General features: G+C 51.5%; 1 protein-coding gene across 3 annotated transcripts in view; it reads right to left on the reverse strand.

The window, feature by feature from the left end:
- Positions 1-20,057, reverse strand: part of Nol4l (nucleolar protein 4 like) — a 121,137-nt gene that overhangs the window by 62,971 nt on the left and 38,109 nt on the right. The window contains exons 1-3 of one of the 3 annotated variants that reach the window (XM_006985464.4): positions 19,131-19,954; positions 9,870-10,025; positions 4,300-4,411 (exon numbers count right to left, since the gene is read on the reverse strand). In XM_006985464.4, coding sequence (XP_006985526.1) covers positions 4,300-4,411; positions 9,870-9,941 — 184 coding nt within the window. In that variant the 5' untranslated portion in view covers positions 9,942-10,025; positions 19,131-19,954. Of the gene's footprint in view, positions 1-4,299; positions 4,412-8,747; positions 8,897-9,869; positions 10,026-19,130; positions 19,955-20,057 lie in introns of those variants that run through there. The other 2 variants (XM_076570886.1, XM_042276514.2) reach the window with 2 other exon arrangements.

Below are 20,057 nucleotides of genomic sequence, written 5' to 3' on the forward strand. Positions count from 1 at the left end.
CCATGAGCTCTGGGTGTGGTGAGTGGAGAAATAACAGATGCAAAGCCGATGGTGGCCGTGTGGTGCTCACAGGTGGGAAGGATGCCATGCCAGGCAAGTTAAGGCAGAGTGTAAACAGGAAGGGGGGGGTTCCCTTGGCTCTCTGCATAGGGTGGTCCTCTGTGCCCAGGCCACTGCAGACAGCCTGATGCCATTGTGTTGGATGCTATACTATATAGAGAGGAGAGTTAAGAGGTATCACCTACAGAGGCCAAGTGATCCAGCAGCTGCTAGGACGAGAGGCCAAGGAAGTGGCCCCAAGCAATGTTTCAGCACCTCCTTGCCAAGGAAAATGGAAACCAGCCCAAGTGCTCAGCCTGACTCTCGGGGCTTTGGAAAGGATCAACAGCTTAGGCTCTGCCCATCATAGGACAGGCCAAGCCACACTCAGCTCCACTGTGGATACAAATGGCACCTGTCAATCAACACAAATTCCAAAAAGGAATGCCCAGTCTTCACATTCTCCAAGTGCCCATTCTCACAACATTTTACCTAAAGAACTCCTCAGTCCAGAGATGACAGAAGTTTCCAGATATTGGCCAGGGGGATATAAGAGCTCTGTTGGGCATTGAAGGACATGTGCAAGAGGAGCAAAGAAACCACAAGACCAGCCACCCTTGTGACGTTCAGACTCGGAAACAAAACAGGGATTCTAAGCCTCGGTGGAAGGAAGGTAGCCAATGGATGGGCAAGCTCCAGGAGCCTGCGGAGTGGGCAACTTTTATGCATCTGCATCACTCATCACTCATACTTACTGCTCACTGCATGAAGGGGAAAAAGAGGCTGAAAAACAAGGAGGAGTAGACACGGTGGGTAAGGTATGTGGGAGTCCATTAGCGCCAAGAGGGCCCTGGAGTAGCACAAGAAAGCTTTTTGAAGAGCATAAAGTGGATTCCTCAGCCAAGAAGAACTGAGCGTGCCCTATGGGCTCCCCACAGACCCAAAAAACCCAGGAGACTGTACTTGTAGTAATGCCCCTTCTTTGCAGCTAGGACACCACCATCAGAAAGGCTGTGCAGCTTCTCACTGTCACAGTGAGAATGGGGAGAGAAAAGGCCAGCCAACAAGGCAAGACAGAAGAGAGCAACGGGCAGGAATGGGACTGGAGAGCACAGGAAGGAGGGATCTAGAAGGGCCAGCAGGGTCCTGGGAACCGCAGAGAAGTCTGGCGGGCGATCCGCACGCTCCTAAGGAAGCAGGAGCACAGCCCACGTTGATCACAGCCAGCTCAGGGTTTGCAACCGTGTCCCAGTATATTGCCAGGGTCGAGAAAGCAGGACCGCACCCTCAGAGGTTCCTCTGCCCAGGATGGCAGGCGGGTTGAGAATGAGTTCCCACTGGGATTGGTGGGAGATTGGTGGTGTGGAGGCCCTGGAACTGACGACTTCCAGACCCCCCTCTGCAGCTTGCTTTGTTTGTGGAGTGGGGAGCTAGGGGCTGTTGGGCCCCACACTCTGCTGGGGACAGGCTGCTCACTGGGGCCACTCCGCTTCCTCCTCTCCCTTTCAGCATGAGGCCAGGAAGCTGGACAGCCTCCCAGCAGCCCCAGAGGAGACTCCATCCTGTCCCCTGTCCCCCTTCCTCCCCACCTTCCTGGGACAGGAATAAGAAGCCTGCCCTGGGGGAAGGGAGGACTAGCAGGCAGGGATGCAATCTGAGAGAATGCAGAGGGCAGAGGTCTCTCCTGTCAGGGAGAAAGCTGGCAACAAGGATTTAGAGGCTGATGCCTCAAGCCATGGAGCAGAGAGGGAACCTATCAGATTCCAGAGCTCTCTACTGGCAGTCCAGAAACCAAACTTTCCCTTTTAAATCTAGCACGTGGGTGGACACAGCTATTTTGCTCAGGGCGGGGGTTGACCTTACCTTTGTAGCCACTGGCTTTGGGTCTAGGGGGAAAGGGAAGCCACCTGGGCCTGAGCACGACAACCTAACAATGGGCTCATGTTCCCAAGGTATCCGAGGCCCAGGCTCTGCAGAGTGGGCTCCTTTTACGCATCTGCACCACCACAGCTTCCACTTTGCTGATGAGAAAGGCAATGTTGCTGCTTTCCTCTCTAGGGAGGCAGGTGAGGGGAGCCTGGATGAGGGATTTCACCCGGCACTTCTTTGGGGCTTGGTTTTCTTGGCTGTATGCCAGGACTGACAACTCAGGGCTATGATGAGCAGGAGATTCTCAGAGAGGTTCCCTAACCTGCTGTGGGACACACAGCAGGGAACAGGACTGACTGCACACCAGATCCCCCTGGCCTGGTGCCCACTCGTGCATGGGCCATGCTCTGTCTGATTTCCTGTAGTCACTTCTCTGCAGTGGGAAGGTCAGCTGCCCAGGACTGAGAACGGGCAGACACCTGTCCTCTTTCTGTCAAGATAAGCCCAGGGAGAGAGGCTCAGCACACAGTCCTCAAGCTGGTTTATATTCTAAGCAGTTGCCAGCTGTGAGCAACCCCCCTTCTCCTCCTTGTCCTCTTTCCTGGGGCTTGTGGGTGGGAAGGACCCTCCTAAGGGGGAGGCAGTCAGTGGGGAGAGAAGCAAGTCTGCTGCTGGGCTCCTCACAGAGAAGCCCAGAAGCCTGAAGACCTTGCAGCCCTTGGGGAGGAGCACCCTCCTCACAGTTGGAAGCAGAGCAGGGGAGCTGGGAGACCTACAGTCCCCCAGGGCAGCCTTGCCTCTGTTCCTTCAGGCAGCAGTTTTGTGCCTGACTCCTCCAGTTGCTATGGAAACAATTAGGGCAGGAACAGGAGAGGACCAGCATACTTGGGTGGGCAGGATCCAGGCAGCTAGCTCAGGGCCCAGACCTGCAATGTGGGGAGGGAGCAGAGAAAAGCCCTCCAGGCCCATTTGCAGGGCCAAGGATGTCTTGGCCCTGGGGCCAGGCCATGTGTGCTCTGTGACAAGCATCCCCTAGGGGTCACTCTCCCATACTAGAGCTCTGAGCCCACAGGCTCACAGACAACCTCTCAAGTCTTATCAGTCCTCTGAGTAGAGACCCTTTCTAGCCCCAAGCACAGAGCTGAGACCCATACCCACACAGCTTGGCCTAGGAGCTTGCTCTCAGCAATAGGACAGCATTAACAAGTTCTGGACCCTCACACCTTGGAAGCTGTTTAATGTGCCTGACAGGCATCCACTGACTAGTGGTTCCCAGACAGCAAAGCCTCTTGATTTGGTGAGTCAGCTGGTGTCACAAGTGGCTCAGGTGCCTCAGGGGCACTCAGAGGAAAACTCTGCTGTGGCCTGTGTTCCTGTGACCTGGCTGTCATCATGTGGTTGACTTTTCCTCCCTAGGTGGGTGGATGCCATTTGAGTTCTACCTGGATAAGTGGCTTACTCTCCATTCCTACTTTGTTCTCATGGTCGGGCAACTGCCCCCAACCCCTTAGCCCTGTTGACCATGGTTCATCATTTGTAGGCTGCAGCCAGAAGAGGCACAGCATGTTATGGGGAAGGCCTAGAACTCTGATCAGTGACCCCCAACCCATGACACACTAGAGTCATGGTAACCATGGCTAAATGTGCTGGCCTGTGTTACAGTCAAAGCCAGCTGCAGGTAGACAAGCTCTGATGGGCTGTTATGGTTGACAGTGTAGGGAGATATTGATTGAGGACCCTTGATGGTCTCACTGGGCTGAACAGAGCAAGGGGCAACTTGCTAATCACAACTGGTCTGTCCATTTTAAATTCTAATCAGTCTGATTGGAGGGCACATGGGTGTGTGCACAGGGAGGGAGCAGACCTCAGTGAGGGCCCAACATCAGCAGGTGTTAAGGGCCAAACAGTAAGAGGAACATGCCTCATGGGGTGTGTGCCTCTCTTCAGAGACCCAGATCCATGTGTACATGAGTGGGCAAACAGGCCCATGGGCAAGGCCAAGGGGCTAGGATGGCAGCGGCCAGAGAACAGGAAGGGAACCGTTTCTAACTAGAAATGAGGTGGAAGGAGGGGCTAGCCTAAGCCTGGAAGGGCAGGATGGATGGGTCATTGACTTAAGTGAAGCTTAACTTAAAAAATAACAACAATAACAACAAAAAACCAACAACAATAAGCAAGCTGTGTGGGGCACACACATAATCTCAGCACTTGAGACGCTGAGGCGGGAGGAGGGCTGAGAGTTCAGGGCCAGCCTGGGCTATACAGTGAGACACTGTCTCAAAAACAAATAAGTAATCAAGTAATTAATTAATTAGAAAGTTACACAGAATCAAACAAGGCTCTGGGGCAGTGCCACCAATCATACTGGCCTCTGGGAACAGTGGCCCCCACCTTTGGGCTCCGGGCCGCTGGAGTTAAAGTGCATCCTCTTCTGACATTCCGTGCAGCTCATGAGGAACCGAGTCACAGCCTCTCTGGGGAGGAAGGCGTAGGTCTCCGCGATCTGCCAGAAAACAGTTTGCACGTCATGTGCCACCTTGGAGGCAACTTGGTCACCAGTGACAACAAGGCCAGTGGCCTCCACTCCTTGCTGTAAAATGAGCCACTTGTTTTTAAGACTTGAATAAAGGAGATAAAAAATTGCAAACGAAAAACATTTAAACATGATCTAGCTTTTAACCTCTAACATGTAATATTCTTCTTAGAACATTTTATTGCTGCCACTGAAGGGTGGACTTATGAACACTGCTCTAGAATACAGCAACCTCTCCTCTGAGAGATGTATAAACTAAGACCCACTTGTAAATTCACTGGCCTATGAACAGAGCCCAAAATTCCACCATGGACGTCCTGGGCTAACTTACAGGCCAGAGCCTTTCCGGCAGAGCCGTAGGAGGCTGGCTTGGGGGCACCCAGTTTTCCACATTGTACCACTAGGGAGCCTTCCTGTTCCTTTTGTAACTAAGGATTCAGTTGAGGTCACACAGCTCTTGGGGGGCAGTGTTGCGAGCATCACTATCCCATGCTGCAGGACAGAGCTGGTAGGAGGGAGGGAAGGTGGAGATGGAATGGAGGGAATATGAGAAGGCTGGGTAGGAAGCAGGGAGGGGGGTGGCCTAGAAATCTAGTAAGGGGTCAGCTTTGCTCTGGGTTGGAAACTCGGCTTCTGTTTTGGCTGTCGCTGGGATGCCACTTTTCCTCTCACCTGCTGCCTAGAGCCCGGTTCTCCCGCTCTGCTCCACTAGGGGGCAGCATCACCAAGCATTCCTGTCCTTACCACAGCCCAGCAAGAAAGTTGGGTGAGGGCTTGGGGGCCACTCTGGACTGCACTGGGTCCTTCTCTGTGGCAAGAACACAGTCTGTTTCTATAGGGAAAAGGACTCATGGACATTCCGAATCTCTAGAGGAGAGGAGAGCTAGGGTATGTAGATGGCTAGGGTGCACTAGGCTGCAGCAGCCCCCTAAGGACCAGCCTTCAAGGCTCTCAGCCCAGCCACTGGCCTGCTAGTTCCATGGCTACTCCTGCCAGCTGCAAACTTGAGTTAATTTTGGTGACACAGTTGTTACTTCTCAGCTGATTTGATGCTCTGCAGAGCAGGCAGTCTCCGTGATGAGCTATCTTCCTTCTAAATCCCCTGTCTGATTGCTTTGCTCTGGAGGTCAAGGACAAGGGCCAACCCCAGCATCTCTGGCTGTGGCCACAAATGGGAGAGCCCCAGTGGAGGAGGATGGCAAGGTTGGCCCACTTGGGGAATGAGGACTGGAAGGTGGGGGGCTTTCTGCTAGGTAAGCAGGCATCTTCATCCTAGCCTAGCGCTCCGGAGGTCCCTTTCAGAGCATGCTGAGTTGGGAACAGTGAGCTCGGCTGTAGAAGGACAGGAGGGAAGGATGAGATCCAGGCAGAGCCAGGGCCAGGGCTGACTGGCCAAAAGATGAGGTCCTGGGCTCCCCTGAGATAGTGCTCCCAAAGTTAGGCCTCAGAAGAGCTGAGTGGCTACGGGGAAGAGAGCTACAATAAGCTGGAAGGAGGAGGGGGAGGAGGTTCCTGCCAGAAACTAGTCAAGCTGGCCTGCTCACCTGCCCTGGACAGACACTTTTCAAAGGACTCAAGAGCAGCCCCTGGCCAGGCTGCTCTGCTCAGCGCTGCACACAGGATGAGAATGCCAGTCCTTGCTGCCTAGCCTGCAGCGTGCACAGGAGTCTGTCTCCAGGGTGAGATGGTGACCAACAAGATCTCCTGGGGTCTGGGTTGAGCCATGGGGATATATCTTACGGCCCTGGGTCCCACAGGGGAATGGGAGAGGTAAGAAGTCCTTGGAGCTGCCAGATAGTGGGACAGAGTAGAAGGAAGCCTGGGGAATCCGTTCTGTACAGAGGGACCCATATGGCCGACACAGTCCCTCTTCTCTCACCTTCCACAGCATCTTTTGGTTCACCCTTCAGTTGGTCCAGGACCAGAAATAGAGCCTCTATTTCTGTCTGAGGGCCTAGATGCCACAGGTCCACGGGACCACACACACACATATACACAAAAGTGAGACCAGAAAGGCAATCCTCACACGCTATCTTGTCGGGAGGACAGTGGCTTTCAGATGGCTTCAGACTGTTCTAGAAATAGACACATGTACAAAACAGAACCAGAGAGCTGCCTCTGTGTTTTGGAAGGGAGATGCTCCAGGACCTGTCCCCAGGAGGCTTCCCTCAGCTGTCCTGAGATGCCTGCCATGTTGTTCTCAGAATCTACTGCCAGGACCCTAAAACCATGCATGGATTTCCCTTTTCTGTTTTTCTCAGTCTTAAAAACTGAGAGATTTCACGGGCAGGGAGAGCAGAAGCTATTTGCAGAGTCGCTGACTTGCAAGGCCCATTTTCACTCCCCAACTCAGGAGCCAACAGAGCCTGATGAGGTGGGTGGGGTGGGTGGGGTGGGGTGGGGATTTGCACCACTTTACAAGATCCTCCTTCTGCCCTGTGGTGGATTAGCACGTGGTGGGGCCTGGAACAGCTGTTGACCACATCTGGCCTCAACTCCAAAGTGGCCTGGGTAGCCAGATCTACGCTCTGGAAGCTGATCAGGCCTCTAGCATCCCTGGGGGGAAGAGGAAGTGAAAAGGTTCCTCAAGCCCTGATCCAGTGAGATCAGTGAAGCGTTTGGGAAAGAGCTCAGGGAACTGGAAGCAAGCTGGAACTCTCCCTGGGTTTAGCACCGTGAGATTCCTGGGATCCTTGGACCTTCAGGTCACCCTGCTTAGGAGGCTATGGTAGGGCTCCCTGCTCAAACAGGAGCTCCTCCTGTATCATCTCATGCAAATGCTTCTGCCTGACTCGAAAACTCCAGGCCTTACAAGCTCATAACCTTTCCTCTCTAATTCATGGTTCTCTAATTCAGTTGCTAGAAAGACTCTCCCTTCTACTGAAGAAATGGCCTCCTTTAGTGCCCTGAACAAGGCTGCCCAGGCCCTACTGTCTCCCAAGCCTTTAAGGCACTTCAGGCTTGTAAGAATTTTAAAGTCCTTGTGCCTTATAGATGGAAAATCTGATTTTTGGCAAAATACACAGTGACAGATCCAGAAACCGCTCATCCGAGGGCTTGATGAAGCCCTGCAGTGCCAGGCTGTGCCTCTCCCCAGCCATCATCAGCACAGGGTTTGCTTGGGGGCTCTTTCTGAAGGCGATGGGCGGGGTGGGGCAGCTCATTTCTGCAGAGCAAGACCGAGGAGGAGCTAGGCTGGGTGGGAGGAAATGGAAGCAGATGAAACGTGAGGATAGGACATCCAGGTACAGCCTCTGCCCCAGGAACAGGAAGAGGGTGGCACAGGAAAGGTGGCAGACAGGGAAGAGAGGAGGAGGGGAAGGGGGAGCACTGGCTCCTTGGCCTTGAACTGCTGCAGAAAGGCCCTGGCCTGCTGGGCTCAGCCTTGGCCCTGTGCTGAAATTCCAGCTGTGTGTGCAGCCCAGCCGGTTCCATGCCAGTCGTGTGCCAGCTCTAGGCTGGGCAGGGAAATGGAGCACATGGCAGCATATGGATCAGAAGCAATGGGCTAGCTGTCTACTTAGCCCGGGGAGCATAAGGGCTGGCAAGACTGGCCCAACTCACCCTCAGCCTCTGCATGTTCCAAAGGCCACAGACCCCACCGAGGACTGCCTATGGACAAGGCTTGGTGCTGGGCACTGAGGAGCCAGGGAAGTCACCAGATCCATACAGCCAAGCCCACATGCCTGACAGTAGCCAGTGGCTGGCTTGATAGTTTGCCTCAGGAGACCTGTGGCAAGGAAGGATGGATACTAGTCAGTTGCCGGGTTCTGCACCAGCTAGGTGACCTCAGGCAGGCTGTGGCTCTCACCTTAAAATGGGGGCTCACAGGAGTCCCTGCTTTATGCCTGTAGCCTTTACATAGATCTGACTTAGGAGGTGAGATTGGAAAGGGCCAAGGATGGACCCTGATATACATGGAGGCCCGGCACTGTGTTAGGCTCAATAATGAGCAAACACTGCCTTCTCAATTCCATGGGACCTGCTGGTTCTTAACCGATGGTCCTCCCTTCTATAGTTTCATTTGGAAACACCCCCAGACTGGCTTCCTTGCTCAGGGGCAGCAGGAGGGTGGGAAGACAGTGCTGATCCTGTGGCGCTCAGGTTGGTTCCTCACTTCTCTGAGGTTCCCAGCAAAGGACCCTTCCTAAAGAGAGACGGCTCAGTGGTTAAGAGCACTAGCTGTTCTTCCGGAAGACATGGGTTCAATCCCCAGCACGCATACAGCATCTTATAACTGTAACTCTAGTCCCTAATGCTGTCTTCTGGTCTCCATGGGTACTGTATTCACACGGTGCAGACTTACATGGGAAAGCAAGGAGCTCAGGACCTTCACACCTTGTGTAGGTGGGCAAGCCTGGCCCCAGGAAGATACAACTATAGGATTCTGAAGAGAAAATCCACATGGAGAGCCTGGAAGGATTCCAGCTGACTGCTACTCAGGTTCTGTGTGACCTTGGACAGTGACTTGAGGTTCTGGGTCTGTCCGTTTAACTAGAAAATGGAGCATAGTACCCTAGTCACAGGATGGCCATGAGGACTCAGCTGACAATAAAATGTCTGGCTTGTGGGCTTAGACCTGGGCATGAGCCATGGGTACAGACTCAGATGTGGGGCGGGCCAAATAGGGAGGGGGCCTTTGCCTAGCAGCTTCCTCCTGAAGGTTGGGCCACTGCTCTCTCTACAGCCCTGTTTTCCAGCTCCCTGGGGTGTAATAGTTCTCCAGAGAGCCATTCCATCCTCTCCTGCCCTCCTCAAGGTAGCCGGTATAACGTTGCCTTCTCCATGAAGCCCCCCAGGCTTAGCACTAAATGTCCAGGACTAGGAGTATGGTTGCTGAGCCCCCCGGTATGGGGTTCTTGCTCTCTCAAAGCTGTCTTGGAGGCATTTCTCCTTTTGTGTTTATCTCTTTGCCTTCAGTCTCTCTGGCCCACAATTGTGACCTCCTGAAGGTAGGAGGAGTTCTCAGACCCAGAGCCTCTGGGAACTCACAGGACTGGCTTATAGTGTGTGGTAATCTGGCTAAGCTCGCACACAGGAGGCATCTAGGGCAAGCTGGCAAGCAGTCCATGCCATGCTGTGGAAGCACTGGCCCCTGCGATTCTTATTATCTGTGCTCCCCCAGCAGGCTATAAGAGGCTGAAACTGGGGAAGGAGGGCTTCCTCCCTGCCCTGCCCAGCCCCTCTCCTCCTCTCCCTCTCCCTCTCCCCAACCTGCTTCTCCTTTGTGCTCTGACCGCAGAGCCCGCCCCTCACCCTGTGAGCCATCTCTGGCTGCCATGCCCTTGCCCCATGCCCCCCTGGATCCCCAAAGGCCGCTTCATCACGCCTCAGCTCCCCGCCCCGCCTCCCCGCCCAACATGTGCGGAGCCCATGGCCTCCTGCCAAGGCCTGGGGCTGCCAGCGGAGGCAGAGACAGAAATCTCACCGCTCGGTAGGTTTTCTTCTGCCCGGCGTGCTTGGGGGCTTTGCCTGGCTCTGCGGAGCTCTCCACGTGCATCGAGTAGATGATGTCAAAGAAATCTTCCACCACAGCAACCCGCTTCAGAGAGATGCCCTCGGGCTCCGACAGGCCATCTGCCCCCTGCGACAGGGTGGACAAGCCGCGTTAGTGTCAGGGCTGATGAGGGGTGAGAGCTGGGCCCTGAGGCCAGGCCACAGGTCAGGGGAGGGGGGCAGGGACTTTGCTGCTCTCTGGCCCAGCATGGCCTCCAACAGTGTGGCTAGGGGCTGGGGAGAAGAGGGAGCCCACTGGATGTGGGGAGAGGGTGCCGAAGGCAGGGCGGCTGAGGGGGGCTACTAAATCTACCAGCAACAATGGGCAGAGAAACAAGACAACACAAGTACAAATTAGGAAACCAAGAGGCTCAGTGTTCACAATTCAGACAGATTGTGCCAGACTCCCAGAGAGCTCTCAAATCACACGCTGTGCCAAGACCATCCTAGAAGTCTCTGGGGAGGGGGAGTGCTAAATAGATGCGGCCCCATCAGGAGCTTGCCAATTAGCAGTAACCTTTCACTGTGGTCCTGGGTTGGGGTCCCAGGGGACCAGCTCCCATCACCTGGGTGGCTCCTGCCTTCGCCCCGGCCTTTCTGAAAAGCTTTTCACCGCTTTCCTCCCTCCCCACTCCAGCAGCTGAACGCCAGCCACAGCACCCAGGCTCTTTGTGTGGGGAGATGTACAGAAAAGCAGGCTGGAGGCCATGTGGATGTGGCAGGGCTGGGAGCCTGATGGCTATGGGCCTCAAGCCTCTTATCAGGCTGGCCTGAGTGCTGTGAGCTGGCCCAACAAGGCATGCCAAGGTGGAGACTGAGTTCTCTGCTGCAAAGAGGTGTGGGAGGCACCTGCACACCCACCCTCTGCCACACCCGCCTCCACCACACCCCTGGGGAGGGAAGCTATAGGGAGACTGCAGGGCACAAGCTCTAGGCAAGGCCAGTGTGCCATGAAGGTGTCTTCTGGTCCACAGAATACAAGGTACATCTGGGGACCCCGGCCCTCAGCCGTCACCTCCCCACGGGAAGATTGGGAAGGCTCTAGGGGCTTCAGAGGTCAAGAACAACCAGTGTGGCAGGGGTTGGATGATGCACCCAAAGATACAGCTCCAAGACAATCCTTCCCAGAGGATGCAGGCTTAAGGAGAGCAGCCCTGTGGAGGTGTGGAATTCATCTGCCGGCTCACACCAAAAAAATGCCCGGCACGTGGTAGGTGATTGATCAACAACTACTGTTAAGCGGGCCATTGGCTGGCAGCAGCAGAGCAACGTGGTTTGGACACACTCTACCCCACCATGACGTGTGGCCTTGACTATCTTGCATCTTTGAGCCCCATGCCCTTCATCTATAAAAAGGGAAGAAAGCACTCCATTGCCTACAAACTTCTACGAGGGAGGACAAAATGAGATACGGCGCAGCACTTTATACCAAGTCTGGGAGGCAGGACTATCTTCACAAACACTGTTGTTAGAATTGTAACATACTTTAGAATGAGTGTGGTGGTGCATGTCTTCATGTATATCTCTGTGAGTTTGGGGCCAGCCTGGTTGACACAGCAAGTTAGACCTCCAGGGCTACATAAAGAAAAGAGGCCAAGTTTCTGAGTATATGATAGAGCTCAACACTAGAACACTACAACTCTGGGAGCTTGTGATGGTTGGAACCTGCCTGAGAACAGGACGGGCACAGATAGCTTAGGCCCTCAGACTTCATAGCTGAAGAATACAGGCCTTAGCAGCATGCAACAGACAGACTTGGGTTTTATCCCTTGGCTTTCCAGACAGACATGCAGTGATGGTAGAACAGGAAAGTCTTTCCGCCACTGGCCTGCTTGAGGCATCTGTGGTGTGGGCTGCTGAACCCTAGAACTCCTGGGTTATGGCCTCACCTGCCTGATACAACTCTCTTGCCAGTCAGGACCTATTTCATGGGGACTTATTAAACAGCAGGCGTCTGTGTAAGCACATGTGTGTGTGTACAATGCATGGGTGCAGGAGAGCTACATGCTAGCCCACCATCACTGCTCTGAAACTGTGGGCAAACTTCCAGCTTCCCCGGTGGTCACTTATGAGATGAGCTATGAAATTACACATCTTTTCAGGACTCACTTTTACTTCCTTCTCAGGGGAGCCGAGCCCTCTGAAGTCCTAAACTGCCTTTACAGGCTCAACAATGGCCAGCTTGTTCATTGCTGACTGGTAACTACCAGCATTTGGAGGATCTTCAAATACTGCCCTGAACAACTGAGACAGGTCAAATATTGTGACAGTCAGTTATAATACAATGTTAACTTTTTGTTTTTTGAGACAAGGTCTCATGTAGCCCAAGCTGGCCTCCTTGTGTACCCGGCACTGGCCTTCAACTTCTGATCCTTTGTTGTTGTTGTTTGTTTTTGTTTTTTTTTCAAAAAAGGGTTTCTCTGTATAACAGCCTTGGCTGTCCTGGAACTCACTCTGTACACCAGGCTGGCCTTGAACTCAGAGATTATTTTTTTAAGTTTTATTTTTTGTCTGTATGTATATATGTGCACCACATGTGTGAAAAGGATATGAGATACCCTAGAACTGGAATTCCAGACAGTTGTGAGCTGTCACATTTGCTGGGAATTGAACCCACATCCTCTGGAAGGATAGGCGGTGTCTTAATCACTGAGCTGTCTCTCTAGCCCCCATTTCCACTTCTAAAGTGCCAGGGTTACTAGTGTGTGCTACAAGCCCAAGCTCAGCTATAGTGAATTTCTTTAAAAGCCATTGCTGGATGAGGTGGCACAAGCCTTTAATCCAGCATTCAGACAGCAGGGGTAGGTGGATCTCTGTGAATCTGAGGCTAGCCAGGACTACATAATGAGTCCCAGACCAGTCAGGGATACACTGTTATACCAAGTCTCAAAGCAAACACAAGCAAACAAAAACCCAACTTATTTATGTGAGTGGATGTTTTGCCTGTTTGCATGTATGTGCACCCTGTGCATGCCTGATGTCCACTGAGGCCAAAAGAGGAAGAGGACACTGGATCACCTGGAACTAGAGTTACAGTCAAGTGTGAGCTACAATGTCAGTGCTGCTAACTAAACCCAGGTACTTTGCAAGAGCAGCCAGTAAGCCATCTCTCCAGCCTCCTCTAAAAAATACACCTTAAAAAAAATCATTTATACGTAGGAGTGCTCTATTTTGCATGTATGCCTGAACGACAGAGAAGGCATCAGATCCCATTACAGATGGTTGTGAGCCACCATGTGGTTGCTGGGAACTGAACTCAGGACCTCTGGAAGAGCAGTCAGTGTTCTTAACCACTGAGCCATCTCTCCAGCCCCCTCGAAAACACTTTTTTTGAAAAAAGATTCATTAATTTATTACTTATACAGTATTCTGCCTGCATGTGTCCCTGCATGCCAGAAGAGGGCACCAGATCTCATTACAAGTGGTTGTGAGCCACCATGTGGTTGCTGGGAATTGAACTCAGGACCTCTGGAAGAGCAGTCGGTGCTCTTAACCACTGAGCCATCTCTCCAGCCCATTGAAAACATTTTTCAACTAGAGGTTTATGATGGCAAAAATGAATGAACTTCAAGAATAAATACAACTGAGTTTTTATAGTCCTCAGTCTAGATGTGGCTGTGCAGGTGTGCACAGTTATTAAAAAGTCTCCTAAGAACACTAGTGACCTCTGTTGTCTTCTATAGAGCTGTTAAACTTTAACTTGTTATTTTGTTGTTGTTGTTGTTGTTTTAAGACGGAGCATTTGCTGGCCTGGAACTCACTATGTAGACCAGGGTGGCTCACAAAGATCCACCTACCTTTGTCTGCTGGGTGCTGGTATTAAAAGTGTGTGCCCCTGCATCCAGCTCAAAATTTAATTTTGAAAAAGTATCAATTTTCAGGCTGTGTGGATAGCTCCAGGGCTAAAAACTCTTGCTGCACAGCACAGGTACTAGAGTTTGAATCCCCAGAGCCCACCTAAAATGCTGAGCACAGTCATCCAAATGCCTGAGGCCCAATGCTGTTGGTATCGGGGAGACAGGAGGACCTCCAGGGCTTGTGGTCACCAGCCTGGCCTCTTACCAGTTCAGAGACCCTGGGTGGCTCATTTTATTTCTTCGGTTTTGTTTTTTGTTTTGTTGTTGTTATTCAAGACAGGGTTTCTCTGTGTAGACCTGGCTGTCCTAGAACTCACTCTGTAGACCAGGCTGGCCTCAAACTCAGAGATCCACCTGCCTCTGCCTTCCAAGTGCATGTGCCACCACCGCCCGGCTCCTTTTCACTGGTTGATACTATTTTCTCCTCTGGAAGATGGGCCTGTCCCGACTGAATGTTCTAAGGATCCAGTGAGAATGCATGTGAAGGGATTTGTGTGCCTGGGGACATCGTTCACAGATAAAGTGTTTGCATGTAAGCAGGAAGACCAGGGTTCAGATCCATGTATACACAAGGAAGCTGGCAAAGGAGACTAGTCTTAACAGCGAGGTCTAGGTCTGACTGAGAGACCCTGCCTCAAAAAATAAACTTTCCACTCCAGCACCAGGGAGGCAGAAACAGACAGATCTGAGTTCCAGGCCAGCTTGGTCTACAGAGTGAGATCTCCAAACAATAAGTCAAATTAAGACAGAACAGTGATGAGTAAGAATTCCAACATCAGCCTCAGTCTTCCATATGCACATACATGCCAATATGCATGCACACCTGCACACATATATGAAAAAGAAATGGGGGTAAGTCTGTGTGAGGCTTTTGGCACATTACGCTTGGTAAATGTTCATCTCCTCCCTCTGGACTCACTGAGCCTGAACACTTTGTGTTTAGGAATCTGCTTTTCTCATTCTGTTGTTTTGTTTTGTTTTGTTTTGTTTTGTTTTGTTTTGTTTTGTTTTGTTTTGTTTTGTTTTTTTGAGACAGGGTTTCTCTGTGTAGCTTTGCGCCTTCCCTGGAACTCACTTGGTAGCCCAGGCTGGCCTCAAACTCGCAGAGATCCGCCTGGCTCTGCCTCCCAAGTGCTGGGATTAAAGGCGTGTGCCACCACCGCCCGGCATTGCTTTTCTCATTCTGATCTAGTCAGCTACAAACTGGATCCCATGAGGTAATATCCACATTCAGGAGAGATGCATAGTCCTACTTAATTTAATTTAATTCTTAAATAATATGTTAAGGCTGTCCTCAAACTTTGGACTGGTAAGTTTTTCCTGAGTTCAAAATATAACTAATAATTGTCAGGTGTAGTGGTACACACTGGCAGAGGCAGGTGTATCTCTGCGAATTTTTTAAAAAATTTATTTATTTATTATGTATACAGTGTTTTGCTGCATGTATATACTATCTGTCTGTCTGTCTGTATGTATGTATGTTCCAGGCCAGCCAGAACTACAAAGTGAGACCTTGTTTCAAAAAACAAACACACCAACAAAAAACTCCCAAAATGAATGTACCTAGATAGAACAGCAAAATATATTACCCAGTGCCTGTTCTGTCCCTGGCCTAGCCTCCCACCTCTATTCTTAGGTACACTTGGTTAAGCAGTGGCTTTGCACCTGGTCCAGTGTGACAATAAAATTATCCCAGGGAAACTTCAAGGGAGCATTTATCAGTAACTACCTCTTTAAAAATTGATTGCTTTGGCCGGGCGTGGTGACCCACACCTGTAATCCCAGTACTTGGGAGGCTGAAGGAGGAGTTCAAGGCCAAGTCCAACCTGGGCTACATAGAGGGTTCCAGACCAGACTGGGGGCCATATATAAGAAGACCTTGTTAAAAAAAAAAAAACGATTGATTTCATATTTTCAACCTGTCTTATTTGGGTCCTGTCTCTAGCAGGGAAGGGCTGTAACAAACAGAAGTCAGACCACACAAGGTTTGCAGAGGCCTACACTGATAGCCCTCTAGTGAGCTGTGGTCACCTGAAGGTTGTGTGCTTAACACCCTAAAGGAAGAACACCAGAATGTCTGTCTGGCCTTCAACAAGAGCCCCGGGAAGATGAAGATGGTAACAAAGAGATCTGGCAGCAGTCACAGGCCGTGCATCCATGAAGGTAATGACCTTTATGGTAAATGCTGCAGGAGGGGCATGCCTTCCCTAGCTGGGAATGCAGACAGAAATATGAGAGAGCTGCTAATTAAAAGAACACAAAGTGTCTTCCCGATAGCCTTGGGAACCTTGTCCATCCCCCACCCCTGCCCTGTACTGACCATTTTTGAGCCCAGGGCCTTGTACCCACCAGGCAAGCACTCTGCCACTGAACAGCATCTCCAGTCCTCTCCTTAGCCTTGGGATGCCCCAGCCAACCCACTTCTGCCTGGTACCCAAGCCAGTATCATTTAATCCCCTGCTTTAAACAAGCTGCACACTGTATTGACAAAGGAAGTTCATTTTACTTAGGGGACTGGATCAGAGAGGACCTGGACTCTCCTAACGATCCAGCTTTCAAAAATGCCAGACGGGAATGATGGAAAGAAACTCTATAGCATTTCATGGGGAAGGACATGAAAAATACCAGGTCAATGGGAGTTTTTTTCTCTATAGGGAAGAACATTGCCATGGTAACATACTCCAGAACCATTCAACTCCAGAACAACCAACCAGACCCAAACTAACCTAACTGGACATGGCATTCATTTTTAAAACTGTAGAGCTACTAACTTTTTTAGACGTTGCCAACTCCCTTAAAGCTAGCCCATTTGAATTCTGATCCAAAAGCGGGGTTGCACACAACTGAAGCAATCTCAAAATGTCTACTTTACATGTAACTGATATTTCAAAATATGTAGAACTCTGGTCCTCTGAGTGTGGGTCCTACATAAGCAGCCTTAGAATTATATGAGAGCTGAGCGGTGGTGGCCCATATCTTTAATCCCAGCACTCAGGAGGCAGAGGAAGATGGATCTCTGAGTTTGAGACCAGCCTGGTCTACAGAGTGAGTTCTAGGACAGCCAAGACTACACAAAAGAAAGCCCATTTTGAAGAACAAAAACAAACAAACAAAAGTTTAAAAAGTGGGGGAGCTGGAGAGATGTCTCAGTGGCACAGGCTGTTCTTCCAGAGGACCTGGGTTCAATTCCAAGCATCCTCATGGCATCTCACAACTGTCTGTGGCTCCAGTTACAGGGGACCCAACACCCTCACACAGACATACATGTAAGCAAAACACCAATGCACATAAAATATATAAAAACGAATCATATGAGCAGTTCTTAAAAAATGGGTGTTTGGGGGCTGGGGATATGGATTGGTAGGTAGAGTGCCTGTCTAGCATGCACGAAGTCCTGGGTTCAATCCCTGGCACCACATAAACTGTACATGGTAACTTACACCCATGATACCAGCACTTACAGAGTGCAGGCAGGAGCATCAGAAGTTCAAGCCATTTTTTTTTTAACTGTAAAGGGGGCTCAAAGCCAGCCTAGGCTACATGAGACTCTGCCTCCAAAAACAAACAAACAAAATGCATATTTTTCATGGTCTACTTCAGCCTACCAAGTCTTTGCTCTGAGGTTTTAAAAAGTCCATCCCCAAATGACTATAATGCAAGAAGATTTTGAGAAATGCTAATTAGCACGTCTTCATGATTGAGACATGAAGGTAAACAGTAGTGAAACTGACACTGACTCATTAAGTACAGCTACCACTTCTGGGCTTCCAGGCCTTGTATGTTAATATTTTCATTTCTAGCAAAGGCTACCTTTCCTAATAGGGTGGGGGTAAGAAGACTCTTATTAGGCAATGTTACTATAAATTCAAGAAATCTGCCCAGAGACTTACTGTGGATCACAGGTGCATGGACAGGGATGCCCCACCCCCACCCCACCCCCACAAGCCTGACCCTGCACTTTGACTTCCTGGCAAAGTTACTTTAGGAGGAATTGAATTCCTCAGTTTTTTCAAGTGACCAGAATACTTATCAAAAGGAGATTGTTATATACAGGGTTGAAGACCAATGAGAGGACTCAGGGCATCTTGGCAGGCCATCAGGCTCCTGCCAGGTGGCCTCATGGCAATCCTTGGGAGAATCCCTTGGGTCAAGCCCTCAGATGGAATCCTGTCCATCTCCTATAGAAGCCAACTGAAGGGACCCCTGGCCTTGATAGCAAGCACAGTCCAATTGCTAATGGACTCAGCTCTGTCATCATCTCTGCAACTTTGAAGTTGCTGGCTGGTAACAAGTTACAGACTTATCAAGGTGAGAACACTGTTTCAAGCCACGGGATACCTTTTAGCATAGCTTCATCACTGTAAGAGGGAACTATGCTTCCCAGCCACAAGGAGGCCTTGGTTGAGAGGATGTTGCTAAATAGCAGGCACATTTCTCAAGTGGGTTCCTCCTAAGGGAGAGGAAGGAACCACCAAGAAAGTCCTTAAAATATGCGCTCTTGGTGCATTCCAGATCCAACTCTTAACGAGGCATGAAAATCAACGGGATTGCTGCTACAGGACGGCATCAGTCAGCAGAACACACCCCAGGGGACAAACCTTTGGCTTCCACTTGTGTGGGAGTTTGGGACTTCAGGGGGTTGATTGCGCAGGCAAACTCAATGATGCTGCTCCATCCCATCTAGGCCAGGCAGAAAAGAGGCTGAGAACACAGCAAAAGGCACTGGGCATGCTCCTCCCAGGCACTGACAGGGCTTGTTCCTGCTTTAATCAATTTGGCCAGGACTTGAGTTTGGGAAGTTTCAGGAGAAGGGAGTCTTATTCCAAGCCCTGAGCAGAGCTAAAGGAAGACCCAAAGGGGAGGAGTTAGCCCCCTGCAGAGGAGCCACAGAGGGGTAGGAAGAGGTGGAGAGATCTTAAAACCACAGAAAACCGAGAGATGGAAAAGCAGACTGAAAGAGCATCACCCCAACCTCTGAAAGTCTCTCCCAGAGTCCCAGGAGAAGCTGGTGATAACTTGTAAGGTTGCAATCAGATGGCCAAGGAGGGCCCTGCTCAAATACAAGTGACAGTGTTTTTTATTTCTCTTGACTCTAAATATTAATTACCTAACTGAAAACAAGCAATCCCTTCAAAACAAGGCTCACACTGGAATTCTCTGGCCCCCAGTGCCACTGAGCTCTTCAGACCTGGAGGGGGCAGTGGGAGGAAGCCCTCCCCACACCCATAAATAAATGCATAAGCAAGGCACTGAGGACTCAATGTAGCACCTGCCTCTTATCCACCCTTGTGCTCAATCTCCAACTGTTAGTGCGGAGCACTGCCATCGAGTCGCACCTGCCATCTGGAACAGCCTCACATATTCCAAGACCTCCTTTCTGCTTCGCTGAACCTCTATCTTCTTTCAAATCACGCCGAGGACCAACATGCACGCCCGGGCCCACAGAGAGAGTGCCTGGGACGGACCCCGAAGCCACAGCGAGGTGCCACATCCTTCAAGCTGCTCCCCGGAGCCTTTTCCTTTTCTGCTCTTCTTTTTTCCTTTCTTTTGGCTTTAACTCTGGGGTTCCTGGCAGGGTAGGGGGGGAGGGAGGGAGTGCAGCGGGCTAAGGCAACCCTTTTGGGAAAGAGAAGGGCGGGGGAAGGAAGTGCCAGGCGGGGATGAAGCCTCCCTTGGGAGATACTGCAGGGTCAGGGACCGGCCTGATCTGAGCAATAAGGGTGCTCCTAGAAGCGAGGCAGAGCCAGAAGACAATCCAGCCCTGCCCTCAGACGAGGAGGGGCTGCGCCTCAGTTTCCTCGAGCGCGAAATGACACCAAGTGCGCCACGGCTTTCACCACCTCACCGGCGGAGGGCTGCGGGAAGCCCGAACGAAGCACAAACATGCCTGCCCTCTTGAGACATTCATCAATGACCGCTGTCGTCACCACTGCAGGAGGGGGCGCCCTCTGAGACTCTGGGGTCCCGCCTCCCTCGGGGACCGGACCTCTGAATGGGTTCTAGGTGGAAGGAGGAGGCTCTGAGCCCGACAGGTCCCTCCGGACCTAAGCTGGAGGCCCGGGTGCGCTAACGAGCAGGGGGCCCCAGGTGCGGGCCCCACCCCGGGCTGGGGGACCGAGGGGGAGGGGCGCGTCCCGCGCGCTAATGACTGTTGACAGCGCGCGCAGGGGCCGGCGGGCCGCGCGCGCCGCTGACAGCTGCTAGGGCGGGATGAGGGGCAGGGGTGAGAGCGCTCGCACTCCCTACGGCGCACGCGCGTGCGC

This window comes from Peromyscus maniculatus, chromosome 4 (genome assembly GCF_049852395.1).
Source record: "Peromyscus maniculatus bairdii isolate BWxNUB_F1_BW_parent chromosome 4, HU_Pman_BW_mat_3.1, whole genome shotgun sequence".
In the NCBI taxonomy this organism is placed as follows: Eukaryota; Metazoa; Chordata; class Mammalia; order Rodentia; family Cricetidae; genus Peromyscus; species Peromyscus maniculatus.